Raw genomic sequence first — 22,562 nt, forward strand, 5'->3', positions numbered from 1 at the left:
GCGGGAACTAAGCAGCAAGTACTCTGCAGCGACTTTAACCGCTCGCCCACGCTTGAGTTAAAATTGCCCCTTCTGCCATGTTAAATTAATGAATTCGAATATGTTGCAGAAGTACACCAAGACTTGTCTTGATTTTAAACCAATATACATATCGAACTGAACATTTAATTCACTTTTACCAATACGCTGCTTTGACATAGAATGCTTCTGAAAGATTCCAGAGTGTTCTTTCCTTTCTGAGCTACCTGACTCTCTTAAAGGGAAGTCTTATAAAAGCGCTGTGACTCCTCACCTCAAAATACATGATTATATGTTACTGTTTGTTGGTTTAGTTACATATATCGTGAACAGACAGCAAATATAGCTCTGTTGAATTGTTAATGTTATTTCTTATATTGGATCCAATGTGTGTTTTTGGAAATCCACCTTATATGGCTGTACTTAATTCAAACAAATTGACAGCCAAGCAAGTCCTTTCACGATTTCTTACCCTTGTAAGAAGTTTATACCACTTGCTGAAACTTTTACCATATTAGGAGAGATGTGTGTTTGAAGACGTTTCCTTCAATATTACAACCAGAAATTTACTTCGTAAATTCAGGATGCTGGGAAAGACTGCTGCTGGTCAATATATTATAACCGTGAAGCCCCTCCCCATTTGTAAAGTAAGCACATATACAGTAAACATAATCCCCTTTCCCAGCAACGACCCCCGGGTTAGTGCAGTTGGTGCACAGTAATAGTTCATGAGTGCGGGTTAATCATCCATCCCAGCCGTTTTGACAGGAGCAGAGAAATAGCCAGAATATTCCAGCCTGGGGGGGACTCTTATTGCTCACTGCTCTCGGCTCATATTCCAGACACTGTCCAGTCCAGCCCTTGCCTCCCGCGTCACTCTATATATATTTCAGAGAGGGAAGCCGAGTGCAGAATGGCTCAGTTCAGCGTTCCAGGCTTTACCATGAAGGTTTCGCCGAGTCAGACGGCCAACGCCGACACTCTGCCTCCCGGCTGGGAGGTGAAGATTGACCCTCAAACCGGGTGGCCTTTCTTCGTCGATCATAACACCCGGACGACAACGTGGAGCGACCCGAGAATGGAGCTGCAGAAGGTGAGTGGGTGCTGGCTGTGTCCCGGGGGCTGCACACCTCGAGTTACAATCCAAGTGGGAGATTAAGGGGTCCCCCCCTCCCTGTTATTTCAGGTGCAAACCTGTTATCGGAGTAGGTTTTGAAAGGAGGGTGTCTTTGGACAAGTTATTTGACCATGTGTAATGTATTGCAGGGACGTGTGCTGTGTACGCAGAGACTGCAGTGCCAGTGTCCTTAATGCTCTAACCAATAACCTTCCCTCAGTGCTGACTGCATCCAAAAACAAACCACTGCACAACGGGGGCGGTTCTTGTGCCCATTTCTACCCATTTTCAATCATTGTTAACAATAATGCAGTTTGGCAAAAGGGAAATACATTTCCTTCTGGGGATAATGATTGTCTGTTACAAACAAGTAAATGTCTTTTATTTTGACGCCTCGAGTACACTAACGCCTCTGTAATGTTTTTTAATGGGAAATGAAATTAAAACAATATTAACAAGTCTGTTAAAGTTAGCCAGAAACAAGATGGCATCCTTATAGTTTGAGCTGTTGAGATTGTGTTTTGGATGACGCACTGCAGTCCAATCTGATGAAGCATCGGCTGGTTAACCTTTAACTTTCGCCCTTAGTAAGGTTTATTTAAAGCCTTATCATTGGATCGTTAAATGTACAACGTGCGTTTTGTGGGGGGAATTAGCACGGTTCATTTATATAACCCACCAAATAGAAAACGATTTTTTTTTTAAATGTGGACCCCCTAAGTGAGTGGTAGAGTTGAGATTATGTTGAATTCGTTAAGTGTCTGGTTGGACTCGGTGGAGCCTGGCAGCTGGCACCTTGTTTAACTGACTGAGCCAGTTGTCAGGAGAAAGTTTGGAGACATTGGGGATCTTGTGGAGCTTCACAGCTGTTGGATGTTAAAAATGGTGCTATGTTAGTGGTGACATCCAGCATAGCTCCTAGGCATGTAGTGAAGTTTCTACCGTGTGAAGTAAGCAACCAGAAACCGATTGATTTTTCCAATGATGTGCTCATAAATTGGAAGTACCTTCCACATATCCGAAACTCATGTTCCTACTTTTGTATCCACCTGCAAAATCAGGAGGAACATTAAAGAAATACATCCAATGAGTTTCAGTACAAGATAAAGCTGAATTACTTACAAAAATTAAGGCAAGAGGCAACAGATTTAAATTTTATATAGATTTGAAGGTATACTACTGTAAATTTTAAATAGCCAGGAAAAGGGCATTGCAGCTTAATTGTTATTGCTACCTAACAACATTTGTGTAAATTATTTTCTCCATTATCACTGTTAAAAGTTCATAACTAAAAATATATTGAGAATGAGCAAAGTTGTGATTAAGCAGGTGATAGAAAAATTGTTACTCTTTTGGTCCTGTATAAATATTTCATAAAATAAATATTTTTTAAAATAATGGTACCTGAATTGTTTTGTGATAACCTATATGCGGAGGTTTGTTCTTTAAAAAAGTATTCCACTATTTTTCTCCTTGAAGGATACTGTATACCCTTCGACAACTGGGAGGGTGGTACACTCTGGGCCATAAATACCTTTATGACTGCAATAATTGATTTCTACAGGCAAAAGGCACTATTCAACCAGGCTGAGCTGGCCAGTGTCAGTTTTTACTACCCTGGAGGTGGAAGGCATTGCTTCAATGTGATATGCTGTTTAATGGCTCTAATGAGAAGAACCGAACACCAGCAAGTTCTGGTGGTAGATGTGCCTGAGGTTCAAACTTTGGTTCAGCACATGACTCCCAACCAGGTCAATGAGCTACTGGTTTAGGGAAAGTTTTGCTTCGAAAGCACCGTAAGCACACGGATATTACTCTTAGATTGATTTTCATATGTAAAACTAGCCTGAAATGGAAAATGGATATCATACAAATTTCATTTAGGCAATGATTCCTTTGCAAGCGTTAGCTCCACATTGGAGAAAGCTACTTGAATCCTATTTCCCTTTTCGTCCTCTACCCGTTAATATTTTTCTTCAAGTCTAATCCCACTTAAGCGTCATAATTGACTTGGATTCAGTAGTCAGGCGTGGTAATACGACAAATTCATATTCTTAAAAACATTTGGGTGAAAAAAATTCTAACCTCCTTTCTGCTTCTAGCAAGTTAATGAATTTGGAGATTCAGGGGTATAAAAATCTGTTAGGCAACTCTATGGTCGACAGTACTGGGAAACCAATGTGACCTACTACAGGGTGTTAGAGGAAGGAATCTCCCCCGTCATTCCTAAAAGACTGAGTCATTGCTCTCCGCTTGAAGAGAGACTAAGGGGAGCCACTTCCTCAAAGGAAGGGAAATTTGGAGTTGAAAGTAATTGGACCACTCTTAAATCTAGTGGCTGACAAGTGAACAGTGGGGAAGGCTTGGGAGCTAGTTTGTCTGCTGTTAGGGTTGAGAGTGGTGAAAGGAGCCCAACAAGATATACCTTACAGAAATGTGGGTGCGAGTGCAGAATTAAAGCTTATGACAACAACAACAGCAGCATGCATTTATATAGTGCCTTTAACATAAAAGTGTCCCAAAGTGCTTTACAGATCATGATAAGTGAACAGATGGTGAGCTTTGAAGGGAGAAATTATGAGGTGGGAACTATAACCTTGGTCAAAAAGATGGGTTTTGAGGAGATTTAAAGGTGAAGAGAGGTGTTTAGAGAAGGTGTTTTAGACAGCAAGCTGGAGGAGGCCGAAGGCTCCACTGCTGTTGGTGGGGTGAAAGGAGTGGGGAGAAGCACACAAGCTGAAATTTGAGGACCAGAGAATGCAGGAGAGAATATTGAGCTTGTAGAGATTGCAGAAATAAGGTGGGGTGAGGGGGATAGGAACAGGAGTAGGCCATTCAGACTCTTTAGTTTGTTCCTCCGCCATTCAGTTAAATCATGGCTGATCTGTTCCTCAACTCCATTTACCCGCCTTTGTTCCATATCCCTTGATACCCTTACCCGACAAAAATCTATTGATCTCGGTCATGAATATTTCAATTGACCTAGGATCCACAGCTTTTTGGGGATGCAGGTTCCAGATTTTCACTGCCCTGTGTATGAAGAAGTGCTTTCTGATTTCACTCCTAAATGGCCTAGCTCTGATTTTTAGATTATGCCCTCTTATTATGGATTCGGCCATCAGAGGAAATAGTTTCTCTTTATTTACCATTCATGATTTTAAACACCTTGATTAGCTCACCCTCAACCTTCGAAACTCAATGGAATACAAGCCAAGTTTATGAATCCTGTTCTCATAATTTAAGACCTGGTATCATTGTGGTGAATCTGCGCTGTGCTCAAAACTGAATGCCGTACTCCAGACGGTGTGTGACCAAGGCTCCCTACAACTGAACTTCCCACTGATTGTAGGTTTACCTATCAATAGTTCATCCCAGTAAGGCTTTGAGGGATATGTAAATGAGGACAAAGATTTTGGGGGGGAAATTTGGTCACACCCCCTTTGGGGCGCCAACTTCGCCAGGGCGCTAAAAGTTAGCGCCCCCGTGCCCAAAATTCACTGGTAGTGCTCCAAGAGGGAGGCGGGGCACTACTGGAAGTGTTCCCCCTCCCTCTTGGGGCACTACCATTGAAAATGCTGCGGCATGTCGCACCACGGTACTGCAGGCCTTCCTCCCCTGATTAAAGGGAAGGGGCTTTGCGCAGCGCGACCCGGGGCCCAGCTGGGCCACCAGGGATCGGGGTGCCGGCAAAAGAGCCCGGCACTCGAGAAGTGCCTGGCACGGAGCACAGCCGGCACCCCGCGGGGGTGGGGCTGCAAAGGAGGCCGGGGACGGCAAAGGGAGCAGCAACAAAAATGGCCGCCCGGCACCTTCCCTTTAATTTGCACCGCCCTGGCCACACGTACGCCCCCCCCCCCCCCATACCCTGTTGGACATAGCGTCCGGTGGTAAGTCAGGGGGCGCTACCGAAGTTCGCGGCCGGGGAATGAGCGGGGCGCTGCGCACAGCTATGACGTTATCGCTGGAGACGCAGCACCATGGGGCGCAGCCGGTTACCGCCGCCGCTAACCTCCTGCTGAATTTCGCAGGAGACGTTAGCGGCGCCACGCCTGGGCCCTTGTTACTTTGCGCCCCCCTCTTGGGGCGCTAACGTGAGGTACAAAATAACCGAATTTTGCCCCCTTTAACTTTACTGCGCTAGAGACAGGGAGTCAGTGTAGTTCAGTTAGGATAGAGTGAGGGGATGTGAGCAGCTGAGCTTTTTGACAAATTGCAGTTAAAAGTACAACAAATGATCAAAACAATGGTACACAGCATAAAGCATAACATGTATTACTTCAGATATTGCACTGTATAAAGTACATGCTCATGATAAATGACAGTGCAATCTGTGAGTGCTATTTGTACATTGAACCTCACTGTGAGATAATGCTTAAAATTGAACTAAGCATTGACATCATTTCTGAGGAATGAGTGAATCTTAAAGAAAGAATTTCATTCAGGACATCCGTGCTCTTGTCATTATCATTCAACATAGGAGCAGCAGTGAAAATCTTTAGAGGTGCATGATGTGATGCTTCAAAAATGTTGACTTGTCTTGCCAGTTTCCAGCAACAGTATGTCTAATGGCCCAGTATAAAATCTTAGCTGTCACCTGTCTAACAGCACATGTTTTGCCAGTGTACCACGTGAAGACAAGTACATTTTATAATGGATTTTTAAAAAATCTGCTTAGTTTACACTAAGAATCATAACCTTGTTTCTCTGCACATTTATAATTGCATGTTGCTAAATATGAACAAGAAAGAACATCATGTAACATAATATCCCAGTTAGTCTGTATACCTTAAAATACTGCAAATTTTCTATTCTTGAGAGATGTTTAATTTATCCAAAACAGATTTTGAACAAATAAAACAATTGCTTTGCCTGTCAGCATGCTTACTACATATTATTTTTCACAAGAAGTTAATATATGCTTAATTCAGTGTCTGACCAATCTTCATGATTTTAAATTATTTATCAAATAGTATCTGGCTTGTGGGCCTATGTGGTGAGGGTACAGCATTAAAACATGTAGGAAGTATTGATTAAAAGTAATGGAAAATGGGATGGATTTGTAAAGTAATTCTCAGATTTTTTGTTCCAGTTTAAGTGTTTACAGTATTCCAAATACTGTAATTTTTGTAGTAGGGTGGTCATTTATGGTACTTTTGAAATAATATTGCTTTCGTATCGGGTCACAGCAAAGATTAAACAGTAGTACTGAATCGTGCCCTCTGTACTTTCTATTTCTAGGACAGGCAAGCTTTTTCCAATGGTCCGCATCCATCAGGATATCCCCAGTCATCACAAGATATCCCAAAACAGCGGCATGGAAAGGAATTTGGGTCTGCAGGCCCTCAGCTTCGTCCGGGCTACATTCCCATCCCAATAATCCATGAAGGAGTTCCTGAACATTATCAGCAAAAGTTACACTATTCACCTCAGCAGCCTGATTTGCAGAGACTTAAAACTGAAGTCCGGGCACACTCCCCAGTACGGGCACAGTCTCCATCCAGGCTCTCTGCACGAGCTGAGTCACCAGCTGGATCTCCATTAGAAGCCACACAGGCGGATAAACAAAGTGGACAAGCGTCAACAGCTGCCACTATCCAGGCTCCTGGCTTGCAAGGGTCAGAGGTAATTTGTCTATTTATCTCAAGATTTCATTTCATTATGAAGTTACTGTCACATACTAGGTCCGAATGACGAGACTAGTCAGAGTTCTGTCAGAAATTAAAGAAACAGATAAATTAGGTAGCCGATAATCTAAAACCACTGTTTGCTGAACTAATATAACATTTACATGTTTTATCTGTCTTAAACTCAAAGTGAAGATTACTTTTGATGTAACAGGGCAAATTACAAACAAGTCACCTGTTTCTTCCAAAAAGCTAATTGTGGATTTATTTTTAGACTGTCATGTTTAGAGTCTAAAAATAGCCAACTCATGATGTGATATTCTTGTCTTTCTTCTGTTTGCTCTGTGTCACATCATGTTCCATTTAGAGTTTTACATTCTTCTTCTGCATTTTAGTAGCCACATTTTAAACTGAAACAATATAAATCTTGTAAAGGCATATAAATAAACATCAAAAAGTGAAGCAAGTGTTTCTTTTAGATTAGTATGATATCAATGTATGTTTTCATCAGTCCTATTTAAATTAATCCTTGGATGGGTGATTGAGGTGATTACATTTACAAAACTAAAAAAACCTAGAATCTTTAACAGTGACAATCTTCCTTTTATTTCAGAATTCACAATTCCAAACTAGCCCCCAGACATTTTCGTCTCAGCAACATGGCCGGTCAAGCTTGGGAGGTTCCCAGCTGCCTTCAGGTTATATTTCTATACCTGTGATCCATGAAGGAATAGGAGCAAAGCCAACTCAACAGGTATATCATCCTGCTCACCAGACACAGTACCCAACCCAGCAAACACAGCACCCAGTGCAACAGGCACAGTACCCAACCCAGCAAACACCTCACCCAGTGCTGCAGGCAGAGTACCCAACACAGCAAACACATCACCCAGTGCAGCAGGCAGAGTACCCAACCCAGCAAGCGCATCATCCCGGCCAACATGTACAGCACCCTTCCCAGCCAACACAGTACACAGCCCAGCAGCAGCAGCCAGTTGCCTACAAGGTTTCTCCTGAAGACTGGGGAACAAACAGAGCTGGGGCACAACCACCACTAAGAATGGCTCAGAAGGAAGTACCAAGTCGTGAGAGCTCTCCAGCCCGGATGCCTTCACAGGCTCGACCACAGTCGCCCATCTGGACCAACACAGGTGTGGACAGACCACAGGTAAGTCAGTGTGTTTTTGATAAATTATTAAATTTTTTGATCGGATAGCAATAATAATGAACTTCAGCATATTTGAAACAAAGCCCCTTTTTTTTTAAACGGGTAGTTAAGCTAACAGGAAAATGTTGAACATGTTACTTGTATACGCAGAGCCTGTATAACAAACTGGAAAAATGTCAGTTGTCTGTCTTAAGAGATCAGTCCAGTTTAGGGAACAGGCAGCTACAATCTCCCCAAGAAAATTAAAAGAAGCCATGGTGGAGTGAACTCCTTAAACTTGGGGTCATTGCATTGATTGGACCTCTGTTCTTGCAGTCAGCTTCCTGATCTCCAGTGGGGATAGCTGCATCTCAGTAATTTGACATGATGCACTGAAACGTGGGTAAAACTACAACTTTGTGCCACTGTTGTAACAGCTAGTATTAAATATCTGAGAATTCATGGACTGTAATTAGTGAGGTTGCAACAGCAAAGAAAGAAAATAAATTCCTGCACTTATACAGTGTCACATCACGTTGAAACATTTCAAAACATTTTGCACCACAAGTTAATTTTAAAAGCGCAATGACTTGTTCCATAAAGGAAATGGCACTTGAAATTCTCAAAGCTATCTATGCTGCTTGGGGGCTCTGCACAAGAAACAGAGGATAGCTATAAGTGAAAACCTTCAGGCTGGAAAGGGATTACAAACTGGATACACTGGAGTCAGTACTGGGACCTTTGCTATTTTTAATGAACTACTTGGGTAGGGTATCGATCCAAAATCTATAAATTTGCAGATGAAACCAAAATTGGAAGTCGTGCAAATAATAAGAAACAATCAACCCCCAGATTTAGGAGAATTAGGCCTAGAAATTCACTGGCGTCCCGTTTGGGGCGCCAAGCTCGCCTGGGTGCCGAAATTACCGCTCCGGATGGAGCCGCTTGCGCCAGCGCGATATTCAGTTTCAGCGCCCCAAACGGAAGCACGCCCCGCGTCCCTCTTGGGGCGCTGAAACTGAGTATCGCAGCACAACGCGCCACACGCTGCGGCACGGCGCGCTGCGGTACTGCAGGCCTTCCTCCCCTTCTTAAAGGGGAGGGGCCTGCACCAGCGCGATCAGAGATCGCGAGTGCCGGCAAAAGAGCCCGGCACCGAGGAGAGGTGCCGGGCTCTTGGGACACAGCCGGCACTGCCTGGGGGGGTGCTCAGGAGGCCGGGGACGGCGGCGCGAGGAGGTGCTGGCAGGCGGCCAGCAAAAAAAATGGCCGCCCCGCACCTCCCCTTTAATTAGCGCCACTACCGCCACAGGTCAGCCCCCCCCCCCCCCCCCCCCCCGAACCGGTCGTAGATTGCAACCGGCGTTACAGCGGGGGACGCGACCCAATATCGCGATCAGGGCGCTGCGCACACTGATGATGTCATCGGTGGTGGCGCAGCGCTACAGGCTAACGCCGCCATTAACGCCCCGCTAAATTCCGCGGGAGGTGTGGCCAGTGACGCTAAATTCACTAAGTGCCCTCTTTGGGCGCCAACTGGTGGCGCAGCCCACTGAATTTCTAGGCCTTAATCTTTTATGTAACAGGGCCAGTAGTTGGCAGATGCAGTTCAATGCTGAGAGAGAGACAGTATATGTTGCATGGAAGCTGTATAGTGAGTTAAACAACAAAAAGATATGGGCATTTGAGCATAAGTCTGTGACTAAATGTGTCAGACCATCTGCCGATTGCCTCCTCTGACGGTGCAGAAGTAAAGTCACAGAAACTAAGTCATACAGACCAGGTTTAATCCCTGGCCTGTGACTATTTCAGCTGACTAGCAGTAGGAGCACTACAGATCAAGAGGTTATCTTGTTGCTGTGTAAGGTGTTTAAGATGTGAGTCAGATCCATTTCATTTTGCTGAATTATGGTCACCTAATCATAGGAAGGATATTTTTGCACCAAAAAAGGTGCAGCGCCGAGCAGTAAAATAACTTAGATTCCCGAAACTTACAATTATCAGGAAAGGTTTAAAAAAAAGTTCAAATTGTTGTCTTCAAAAAAAGACTTCAAGGTGACCTGAATGAAGTTTTGATAATTATAAAGAGGATTGACAATGCTGATCCAGGCAAATTTTTTCATGATGGCGAAAGATCAAATATCAGGGGTCACAAGTTAAAAATCAAGAAGTTAGAAGTAAGTAAAGAAAGACAGACAAAATTGTTTTATCTAAAATGTAAGGGACGTGTGGAATAAGTTAGCAGGGAAGGCAATTGAAGCAAATGGAAATGATTCCAAGGATGGACTGAGGAATATGGTGAGCAGGCAGGTCTGGAAGGGCTTGTTGTGTTCAATAGCCTTTTCTTATATGGATAAACAGCATTTCATAGTAAGTTGAAGCTATTACACAAAAAACTTTAGAAATTGCTGAGCTATTTTGTACAATGCACCTGACAGGAGTAAACATGAATTGGTAAACAGTGTGCTATGACACCAGGATAGATACAGAACTCAGAAGTCCAAAAATAAAAATGCACACGTCATAAATCACTTATAGGTTGAAGTCATTCATCTGATCAGATTCCCCAAAATTAGTCACAAGTGCCATCTGAAATATAAAAATAGTAATGAAAGCCTAAGAATGTAAAAGCGCTGCATATGTTGAGCTAATTACCCGTGTCATTTCCTGCCCCCCCCCTCCACCATTATAGGTTGCTCAGCAACGAACACAGCATCAAGAGGCACCCAGAATGCAACAGGAGAGCAAAGCTAGTTCTGTTGGGCCAGACCGTCCTGCGGCATATATCCCAATTCAAGTCACCAGGCAGCAAGCACAGAAGCCTCAGCCTAAACCTGAGAAAGCTGAGAGGAAAACTCCATCCCCTGCTCCGAGCAACACCCAGCCAGAAGAGAGTGTTGCCCCGGAAAAAAAGCCCATAGCCACTGAAGCAGCTCAGAAGCACCCGGGTCTGATAAAAGTGGAGAAAATTCTTCAGCAAGTTCAGAGGCTTGAGGAGGATGTAAACTTATTTGAAGGACCAGGAACAGACAAACACTATCTGTTGATTGAAGAACTACTGACCAAGGAGTTGCTGGTCCTTGATTCAGTGGACCCTGAGGGTCGGGATGACGTGCGGCAAGCCAGAAGAGATGGTGTTAAGAAGGTTCAGTACCTTCTAGAAAGGCTGGAGCAGAAAGCCAGCATAGGCCCAGAAGCCAAAAGCTTTTCTGAACCTCAGCCAGGAATAACTGAAAAATCAGCTCAGATGGATTATATAGAAGATGACAAAAGGTACAGAGAAGCCGTTGCACAAGAATCAAAAATGGAAACTGACCAAAGTGAAATGAACGCAAGAAAACCTGGTGATGCTTACAACATTAAAGACATTTCTGATAAAAATGAACATTAGTCCTTTAATATCAAAAGTGCATCTTCCAGTCGTTTTATAAATCGTGTTGAGATGTTTTAAGAATGCATGCCATCAGGAACCTTTGTCGTAGCTTTGTGTCCCAATATTATTTATCTGCCGTCAATACAGAGAGAAAATTATGAACAACAGAAGCTTATTGGTTGAGCCATTGCAAGGCTTCGGTTACTTGTAATCAACTTCGGAAAAAAACCATTCACCTGTGGGTTGCTAAAGAACTGTTAATCACATGTTAAGCACGCCTCTGTGTTTTGCATTGTTTTCTATGTACTATCGCCCTTAAGATTAGCCTAGACAAAAATAACATCATGTGCCACATGATGGTGTGTTCGAAAGCCTTATAGAATACCAGAGTACTATTTAAGTTATACACATTGGGCCTGTGAAATAGAAGTGTCAGTTTAGTCACTGTTGGGCACTTTATGAACGAATATGTTGAAATGTAAAAGAGATTGATGGATTATGAGTAGAGCAATATAGATAAAGGTTTCTATATTCTACAAAGGAAGCAATAAATTCAAATTGCATTTGCATTGTGTGCAATATCTATGTTTTGTAAGCAGCAAGAAGTCAAAGTTAATTTTAAGCTTACATATGTTGCTTCCAAAGAGTAATTTGCTTACCAAAAGTAATGGATTTTAAAATGCAGGAAGTACAGGATTAACTTTTTTTTAAAGCCTATAAAAATATGTTGTGTTCCAAGCTTTCCTTTGAACTGCGGTCCAGTCGCAGATTTTTATTCAAAAGCAAAATACTGCGGATGCTGGAAATCTGAAATAACAGAAAATGCTGGAAATACTCAGCAGGTCAGGCAGCATCTGTGGAGAGAGAAACCGAGTTAACGTTTCAGGTCATGATGAAGGGTCATCGACCTCAAACGTTAACTCTGTTTCCCTCTCTTTAGATGATGCCTGACCGGCTGAGTATTTCCAGCATTTTCCGCAGATATTTATTGATTTTGGGCATAAGATCAAGCTCATTTGATCCACTTTGTTTACAAATGGCATTGACCTCCACTGTTTATCTGACTCCAGCCTGTAGGATTGACGGGGGCAATGCAGAATGCAGGTCAGTGACATTTGTTAAACTCTGGCCAACATTTGACTTTAGTTAAATATCGCCAACAAACTCAAAAGAGTCATGTGTTAAATATGGGTTTTGCTAAGGAGGATCCTTTAATAGTTACACTTGAAGCTAGAATATGTACTTGTAGGGCATTGCAGTGTCACCGTTATGTTGCAGTTGCACAGTATTGTAAAATATGCCATTGAGACAAGGGTATGAGAAGTTGGGTCACAAATATTTTCTCGAACAGTTACACAATTTTAGGTAAATTTGAAAGATAAAGGTTATGACACTGATACTTACTTTTAAACATGCTAACTTCAGAGTGAGAACTATCATAACTTTACCCACTGTCCCCAGTCTCTTTACACGCATACATGTTAAGGAAGTTGGTAAAGAGGTGACAGAGTATGCAAAATACTTCAGAAACGTTTTGTTGGTTGGCAATTATTGCCTGAACTAATATAATCAAAGACAGAGATCTAGTGGTAAAATGGGTAATAAATCATGGTATAATGAGAGTGCAACTGGAACACTTGGGCCTCAATTTTAACAGAAACCAGGCGAGGGATTAGTTAAAATGGAGCGGGGGACTTACCCACTCTTTTCCCGCTCTAACCTGGCCAACTGCAATTTTAAATTGCAGGCGACAAGGACAACCGCCCGAAGTTGGCGGGGTCCTCTTTAAATATGCCGATCGAGCTCCAATTACGTTATCAGGGCCCAATATGCACTTTTAGCTGAGGCGGGGGAATAGTGGTGGCTGGAGCAGGAGCCAAGGCCAGAAGAGGCCCAGTAATGTAAGTTTTTTAAATTTTCTTTTACTTTCCTTGTGAGCCAGGAGGATGGTCTGATAAAAATGGAGAAAATCCTTCAGAAAGTTCAGAGGTTTGAGGTAGATGTAAACTCATTTGAAGGCCCCAGAAGGAAACCATGAGCCTTGCTTCCCCCATCCCCGCACCCACTCCTTTCCCCCCCCCCCCCCAGCCTATCCCCTTACCTTAGTGCCATTCCCTCTGATCCCTGGTGGCTGTCTCCGACTGGCACGATTTTAACAGCTGGGCAGCTGCTTCCTGCCAAATTCCGGACCTTCCGGTCGGGAAGTTGGCGAGCAGTAGGCAAATGAGGCCCAGCCATTAAAATCAGCCAAGGCTGCCTGCTCCCAGACTGGCGACCGCACACTTTGCTGCGTTCCCATCCGGGAGTAAAAAGAGAGGCCTTTCTTTCAGGCCACAAGAACGCTTTTAATCTGACCACTACTTTTGGCAGACAAGAACAAACACTTCCACTTGTTATAGAGAGATGCATGGTTTATAAATGTACAGTTATTTTAAAAAGATATATTGAATTAAAATGCCTTGGCAAAAATTAATTTTTGTACATATATATTCTCAAACACATGTCATAACTCTCATCAGAATGCATAATGGTGCTGTTTGCAGGTGACACAATTGTAATGAATTTGGCACGTGGCTCTTCTCTCACCCCAGACAGAGAAATCTCACTATAAAAACTCTAAATGGAGACAGTGCCTTTTTTTTTAAAGAAACCAGCTCTCTCTTGCAACACGCAGCACAATAACCTTTCCACTTATTCAGCGCAGTGACTGGAGTGATGCTGGAAAATAGAACTACATGCCCATACACACAATCATTTATGCTACACTGCAAACAGCTCAAACCTTCCATACTTACAATAATGACAAGTACACAGCTGCAGAAAAAGAGCTATTTCTAGTCACAATTTGCTCTTTTCAATCTCGCTTGATGCATTAAAGATTGTTTTGTTATGCAGCAACCATCAAAAACCGTATCTTAAAACTGAGCAGTTACACAGATGATTGTGTTTAATATTATCTATTCATGCCTACATAACAGGAGTCATTTCATTTCAAAATAATTCATTATAATCTGAAGTGCTTTGAGATGTTTGAAAGATGTGATAATGGACAATGTAAATGCATGTCTTTTTTTTACATGATTGCCATTAAGAGAAAGGAGCACAAACCACATCCACAAATATTCAATGTACTGTCTTCTCTCTCCTAACTTTGGAATGCTTTCTTTTGACCATGATGAAACTTTAAATATAATTTGACCCTAATAGGGTTGATTTCCCTATGCACAGAATAGAAAATAAAAGCAGAGGTAAAACAAAAACTGCAAATACTGGAAATCTGAAATAAAAATGGAATTGTCATCTAAAACAGAAAGATGGGTTGAAATTTTGGGCGTAGTCTTTTGATGAATTGTTATACCTGAAACATTGAACTCGGGTGATGATCAACCTGCTGTGCATTTCAAGATAAATAAAGGCATCACATTAATGTAAGCAAAAATATTTGGTAGCTGCAACATAAAACACTGGTAGCACCCAAATCATATTAGTACTTTATTGAATATAATCATGATTCTGAAGAGCGAAAGAACAAACTTGCATTTAAATAGCACCTTTCACATCCTCGGGATGTTCCAAAGCATTTCACAGCCCATTAAGTACTTTTGAAGAGTAGTCACTGTTGTAACATAAGCAAACACGGCAGTGAATTTGTACACAGCAAGGTCCCACAATCCGCAATCAGACAAATGACCAGATAATCTTATTTTAGTGGTGTTGAGGAATAAATGTTGGCCAGGACACTGGGAGATCTCCCCTGCTCTTAACTGAATAGTGTCTTTGATATCTACTTGAACAGGCACAGATGGGGCCTTGGTTTAACATCTCATCTGAAAGACACCAGCGCCAACTGTACAGCACTCCTTCGGTACTATACTGATACATTTGACAAGGCTACTATTTACAAATATTAATGCCAGATTGATTTGACATTTTACTCTGATGTTTATCTGACCTTCCAGTATTTATGGTGATGTTTTTAAATTGTTTTATACTACGTTGCAAACTCCAGGCCAAATTTAGTTCTCAATATTTAAATGATTAACTTGTTGCAGCAAGACGAGATTACAGATCTCTGCAGCTTCTCTTGCCATAATGTTAAAAATAACCGAGAACTAGAAAATCTCATAATATGCTTGTCAAATAGTTTTACTTGCACGTGACTATCTTTCTTTCGCTGACTGTAAGCAAAGATCAGCATGTATTTTCATTTCTGTGTAGAACGCTGTCTCTTTCAAAAATCAAAAAAAAAATCCTAACATATATAAACCAGTGACCTGTTCTTTTGGAATGAGTTTCAAGTTTCCCAAGTATAAATGTATGTCGATCCTGCTGATTTCAGTTTCCCATGCATGCACAAAATGTAGGCAAATTAAAAAATATAGCAAATGTCTCTTAATGGGAAGATTCGTGCAGTCAAGGACTATTTATTTGGTTGTTCCTGTTAAGTAAGAAAATATATGGGGAATTTGTCTGCCTGAGGGAATGTTCATCGTCATAACAACAGTCTTGAGTACAATTGTACAGTATTTTGAAAAACTATCAATTGAAAATGTGGATACAGTACATTTATAAATAGACTCAGTATATGCCAAATTTATTTCCCTAAACATTGTTTACAGTAACAAACAGTTAGAAGTGAAATTCATAGGTACTGTGTTATTTGGCATCTTGAAGCAAACTTTTTCCACTGAATGACTCATTTTATAGGAACAGGTTTCTTTCAGACGTCTATGAGTGTATATCATGTATATCAAAGTTGTTATAAAAGCACTTTTTCTGTATCTGCACTTAAATAACACCAAAAATTAGCATTGACTCCTGTCGTGGATTCTGTATGTAATGCTGCTATGTCACATAAAGTAACTGGTATGATGTATAAATGTAATAAAGCTATGTCGAGTGGAATGCAGGGCGTGAGTTATTTTTGGACACACAGGTCTAATGGAAAGTACTGGAACATTCGTGGAGTCTCTGTAACAAATGCCTTCCCCTCCCTTCCCCTCCAAATCAGTGCTTCATGAACTGGAAATGTTTTCTGAATCAGTATATAAATAATTAGTGGCAAATTAAACCTAGTATACTTTAAACTTCAAATATATGCAACATTTACATAGCTTATATTTTTAATACAGGATAAGTAGGCTCAAAAACCAAACAGAAATCATTTTAGATTCTAATTACAAAACAAAGAATTTCAAATGTAGGAGTTTGCTATAGACTGACCGTAACATTCGCTTAAGTTTGGCTTGTTACACCAGGACAGATTGCTCTGTAGTTTTCAATGTGTACACAGAAAATGAAACTGTTGACAAAGTTATTATTTTATGAAGATGTGGGTATTCCCTAATTAATTTGGGCTTTATAATCCTTTATAAATAAAAGCATTTTGGGTAGTTTCTGTTACACTGACAAGCTAGAAATTAAACTGTACCCAGGAAAAAGTTTCACTGTCAGTACAGTGGGAAATGAGATTCGACTCGCACAGAGCCTCCTCTTGCACTGGGTGAAGAGCACAATGGCACTGGCCTGTCAGCAAGTCACTTACAGCCCTCCGAGCTGGGGAATGGCATAAGATCTGAGAAAGTATGAAAATCTTTTTTGTTCATTTTAAGTGGGGAGTCTTAATAGTTTGCTGCCAATTTATATCGCCAGTTAGTACTGTAACCAAGGTATGCAGACATTGGGGGTCATTTTAATCTAACTCACGGGGTCAGAAGCTCAGCTCTGGGTTGAATAGGACACCAAGGTTGTGGACAGTCTGTTCGATCTGAGACGGTGGCCGGGGAGGGGGATGGGATTGGTGACAAGGATACAGAGTGCGGCGGAGGCAGAAGACGATGAATTCTGTCTTCCTAATGTTTAACTGGAAGGAATTGTGGCTCACCCACGCCTGAATGTCGGAGAAGCAGTTTGATAACGAGGTGGAGACAGATCGTGGGGCAGGGGGTGAAAGGGGCGGCTGATCCTGTCCCATCGTTTTCTCGTCAGGATGGTTAGCTTAATCTGAGTATCGTGATCCTGGGCCACTCCTCGATTTTTCTCCCGAATGGCCGTGGCTCAGTGGGTAGCACTCTCGCCTCTGAGTCAGAAGGTTGTGGGTTCAGGTCCCACTCCAGAGACTTGAGCACAAAAATCTAGGCTGACACTCCAGTGCAGTGCTGAGGGAGTGCCGCACTGTCGGAGGTGCCGTCTTTCAGATGAGACATTCATCCGAGACACCGTCTGCTCTCAGATGGATGTAAACGATCCCATGTCACTGTTTCAAAGACAAGCAGGTGAGTTCTCCTCGGTGTCCTGGCCAATATTTAACCCTATATTGCTCAACATTAGCCAAGTGCTAATTAATATTTTGCACCTGATGCCAATCTTAACTTGCATTGAGTGAAATTGAACATCACCCACTGAGGAGGTAATTTGTTCCATTTATTCTTTTTGTTGAATTGTAGCATTATTTTATTCATTAATAACAGTTGGCATTGAAAAAACAGCAAGTTGTATCTGAATAAGGACCGGCACAAGGTCATGTAGTTCTTTGTGCAGGACATGAAAGTTGTATCCGCTGTATGCTAAGAATTTGGCATTAATATCTTGCATGAGTATTTGGTAATAAATATTTATCATTCTTACAAGAACATGAATAATGAATAAGCTTGTTATCACAATGTTACAAAACGTTCATTTTTTTACTTACACATAACACCTTCTGGGATTTTTAGCAATACTTTTAACAGCACATAGATCCAACATGGCTTGTAAGTCACAGGTAATTTAAAACTTCAGCAAATAAAAGTGCAGTCTGTTTATATAACAAAAGGGAGAAGGGAGCTAAATGCAGTCCTGTAACACAATCTTGGGTTTCAGGTGGCTTCCATCAATCACTTGCGTTACAGTTGCACAGTGTTCCACAAATCTTTTCATTGGTGAATAGGCGTTGCTTTAGAACTCCTGTTTAGTAATCCAATGTTCTATGTCAATTTAACCTTTTTCCTTTTTGTTTCATTTCTTGCCCTTTTTTGAGTTGATCATCTCCCACTGGGAAAAGGAGGTGAGGGCCTCTTCAGACCAAAAGTTGATTTTCCAGATCCTGCAATGTTCCACTTAGCAGCCCAGCTGTAAAATAAAGCATAGCCATTCACATTTAAGAGTGGATTTTCTTGCCCCGGCATTGAGGCAGCAGGGCATAAATGAGCGATGAGCTGGCTGTTTTGAGATAGGCTGGCCTCGCACCATCGTCTGAGTTTGACCTATTGAAGTATTGGGCTTGAGCTTGGGAGCTCACTAATGGGATTTCCAGCAGCAACTGTTAAAGGTCTGCTGCTATTATTTAAAGGGAGCTTGCTTGGTGTTTGGGAAACCATTAATATAATGCTGGAAGCCTTCTAAGTTAATTGAGCTGAATAGGAGGGAAAAAAGGGGCAGCAGTAGTGACAACAGATAGGAGGGCTGATCCCTTTGGGGCAAAGGGTAAGACTCTTCGCAGGAGCGGTCACCACTGCATAAAAGAAGTGTCCAATGTCCTCAGCAACTAGAAGCACAAAAGGAAAACGTTTGGCATCTTCAGAAAGATTTACAAGATAAAACTACTCAGCATTTGCCTACATAAAGTATTTAGGCAAAGTACATGTGCCAGAAAAGGTTTCCCTTCAACCTGATCCAGCTTGACTAAGTCCTCATGCAAAGCACAGCCATCCATTCAACTCTTTCTCACATGTATGTCCATGTTACAACAGGGCTAAATGAAATATGTAAATATTAACTTAAGTTGTGCTCACAAAGCAAGCTTCCAACAAAACCTGTTCCACGATACATGTTAATTGACTCACGCACAACTTGGGAAACAGGCAGGGCACTTTGCTATGCGTGTATTGGATCTTGTAACTTCCTGCATCTCTATACATGTATTATCTAGATGGTACATAAGAGGCAGGAGCAAAGTTGCATGAGAGGAGTGTCCCACAACTTAAAGCTCTTAATCAGATATGAAGACACTATTCTTGAGGCCATAATAAGTAAGGAAGGGTAAAGCAAAGCTTAGGGCAAGTACCATCCAGCTCTTTTGTCTGGTTCCCTTTCTCACACAGTCCCACATAGGCAACACTACAAACATAGACATCACATACCATTATCTTGTAATGTGAGCTCTGTTTATCAGTGTACTTTTGAGCCAGCAGTCTAACTATTTGTCTTTTTTATGTTATTGTAGGCCTGGAAGAACAGCCTGCCAGCACTGCCCATGACCCAGAACAAAACAACACTCTCTGCCCCTCTCACCAGTGTTTGCAAGCTCCAGTACGGCTACACACAGTCGAGAGGATATCAGACCTGAGGAGATAACTCCAGGTGAGTCACAGGTGAAGAGAAGTAAATGGTAATGGCAAAGGAGGATCTGGAAGCTGATACTCAGATTGCCACATCACTGACCAGAGACTTGAGCACATAAAGCTAGGCTGACACTCAAGTACAGTACTGAGGGAGTGCTGCACTGTCAGAGTTGCCGTCTTTCGGATGAGACGTTAAACCGAGGTCCCATCTGCCTCTCAGGTGGACGTAAAAGATCCCATGGCACTGTTTCGAAGAAGAGTAGTGGAGTTATCCCCGGAATCCTGGCTAATATTTATCCCTCAACCAACATAACAAAAACAGATTATCTGGTCATTATCACATTGCTGTTTGTGGGACTCCCCTTCAAAAGTACTTCATTGACTGTAAAGCGCTTTGAGACGTCCGGTGGTCGTGAAAGGCGCTATATAAATGCAAGTCTTTTTTTCCTGCGTCACTGGTCACAATTAGCAGAAAATGTACCCTCCTGTGGCATTTCTTCAAATGAACCATGGATTCCTGCACAATTAGAGATGCCTTTCTTGCTCGATTGATAGGAGTGAGATGAGCAAGGCTGCGAGTTTATTTGTCACAATAGAACGCACTACGTACACATTTTGAACAGCAGGGTTCAGTGCTGTTGCTTAAAGCTGGGGTTTTCCGCTAGTAAAATCATTATAATTTAGCAACATTGGGCTGGTTTTACTGTCGGCTGACATATGCAGCACTAATGCCCAGTACTAACAGTTATCACGGCAGTTGTTAACTGCCAATTAAACTGCAGTTCTCAGTCATAAGTTTAAGTGTCAATCATTGAATGTCTTAAGGCTTTTTGTCCAGCGATTTTCTGGACTATCAGGGCTAGACAAAGCTAAATTGGATTGTATGTTTCCTGGAATGTATTACACTCTGTGCTCTGTAAAAAGAGTTACTACAAAAGTTTAACTTTTTTTACATAATGCACAGGGGGCTAAATTGGATAGCCCCCGAAAACGGCCGTGGGATTCGCGATGCGCGATTAACCCACATCCTTTGATTGCAATGCAGGCAGCACGCCAATTCTCGCTGCCCGCTCACTTAAATGATCTCTGGGTCCAGCCAGAGCTAACTGCGCTGTTTATTGGCTGGATGCATCAACAGGGGGCCAATATCGTGAGAGGCAAGCAGCAGTTAAAGCTAGCCTACACTGCTTAAAGCTAGCCTGCACCTTTTAAAGAGGAGGTGCATTGTGGCCGGAGCAGGTGCTGGGAGTCATGGTTGAAGAAATTCTGACCTGGGAAAGAGTAAGGAATGGCACAACAGGGGAGAAAGTGGGCTCCAAGGTTTTCGGATGCTGCACTGGAGGTATTTGTGGAGGAGGTGGAAAGGAGGAGAGATGTCCTGTATTCGCAGGGGGGAAGGAGGCCCTCCAGACACACGGTCAAAAGGAAGTGGGAGCAGATAGCTGTGGAGCTCAATGCCAGGAGTCAAGCCTCGAGGACCTGGGTGTAGTGCCACAAGAAGTTCAATGACCTCACACAAGTGGTCAAGGTCAGTGAATGCATCTTCAAAAGCTATATCCTACCAACTGCACCACTAGCCTCAGCCACTGCTCAAATCACCACACCCCATCACTCAAGTACCAACAATCTCTACCAATCAGGCCTCATCTCTATATATAAAGCAGTACTTCTGTCCTTCTGTCTGTCTGTCTGTCCGTCCGGCGATACACTCTCAAGTTATAGAGCGTACCTACACGTGCATTACACCAAAAGAAAGCTTACGATTCCGGAATGGTCATAAGTGTATTTACTTTCCGGTCGGACATAAATTGCGCCCACGGTATCCAAAAAACGTTCAAAATTCCGCTCATTATCCGCTCATTATTCAAAATTCCGCTCATTAGCATCGAGTGACATCAAGGTCGACCAATCGTACAGTCGAGCGACCCGACGGTCGACCAATCGCTGCGTTGCGGGGACGGGTTCATCGCGTGTGCGTGCGGGCCGTCCTAGAGTCGAGCGACAGGAGGATTGACCAATCCTACACTTCAGTGACCTGACGGTTGACCAATCGGTGTGTGTGTGGGCGGGCCTAATCATTCTGAACCGAGGCGAGTGGCCGCCATCTTGATTCCAAACTCTTCGTTTCTTTTTCCCGCTTTCTGCGTGTTTCTTTTCAAATCTACATTTCCAGCAAAAAAAAGTTGCTTTTAAAACACAAATTGTTTTTAAAAAAAGTTAATTAATTTGTACATCTTTTCTCTAACCTCTATAAGTTTCCTACCTTTCACCGATTTTGCAGGCCTGGAAGCCTGGGCCTCTGTTGCCCAGCCACGCCCGAGCTAGGCACCGCCCCTCCTGCTGGGCCCACCCGGCGATCGTCCCCATCTTGGTAAAGGCTGGCGGCGCGGGACTGGGCCGAGCGTAGCCATCACCGCCATTTTGGTAAAGGCTGGCGGGGCGGGAGGGAGCCTAGCGGGAGGTGAGTTGCGGTCCCCGCGGGACTCGGGCTCAGCTGATCAGGCGCTCATCAGGGGTCGGCCCGCAACACATCGACTGGAGGAGCGGCTCTCTCTCTCCTTCCCCCCCGCGGCTTGGGCGGGGGGCTGGTGCTCGGGAGGGCGGGGCTCAGGAGGCGGGTGCTCGGGAGAGCGGGAAGGGGGGGGCAAGGGTTATCCCGGCTCCAGCGCAGGCCCAGCCACAATCGGCGGTCTTGAAGCCGGGGCTCGGGAGAGCGTGGGGCGATCCTCATGAGGGCGGGGGGCGGGGCTCGGGCTGACCGGGGTGCTGCGCTCGGCTGGGCCATGTCAGTACGTAGGGTGGCACGGAGTTCCGCAGAGCCATCGCCGGCAGAGGGGAGAGGGTCTGCTGACTCCCCCCCCTCCCTTTCTCCCTTCCCCCATCCCTTTCTCCCTTCCCCCCCTCACCCTTCCCAACCCCCCCTTCCCCCCTCCCCAGCCCCCCCCAGCCCTCCCCTCCCCTC

General features: G+C 43.2%; 1 protein-coding gene and 1 long non-coding RNA gene across 2 annotated transcripts; one reads left to right on the forward strand and one right to left on the reverse strand.

The window, feature by feature from the left end:
- The first annotated feature begins 713 nt into the window (after positions 1-713).
- Positions 714-16,184, forward strand: bag3 (BCL2 associated athanogene 3). Its single transcript, XM_085994545.1, has 4 exons — positions 714-1,111; positions 6,374-6,757; positions 7,373-7,927; positions 10,599-16,184. The coding sequence occupies exons 1-4, from the start codon at positions 932-934 to the stop codon at positions 11,295-11,297; spliced, it is 1,818 nt and encodes a 605-aa protein (XP_085850671.1). The 5' UTR covers positions 714-931; the 3' UTR covers positions 11,298-16,184.
- Positions 15,498-22,313, reverse strand: LOC147113448 (uncharacterized). Its single transcript, XR_015079209.1, has 2 exons — positions 21,864-22,313; positions 15,498-18,389 (listed from the first exon to the last, which is right to left on the reverse strand). It is a non-coding gene; the product is annotated as an uncharacterized LOC147113448 (long non-coding RNA).
- Positions 22,314-22,562: the final 249 nt, after the last annotated feature.

This window comes from Somniosus microcephalus, chromosome 8, assembly GCF_052327205.1.
Source record: "Somniosus microcephalus isolate GS21.2 chromosome 8, FLI_Smic_1.0, whole genome shotgun sequence".
Taxonomy (NCBI): Eukaryota; Metazoa; Chordata; class Chondrichthyes; order Squaliformes; family Somniosidae; genus Somniosus; species Somniosus microcephalus.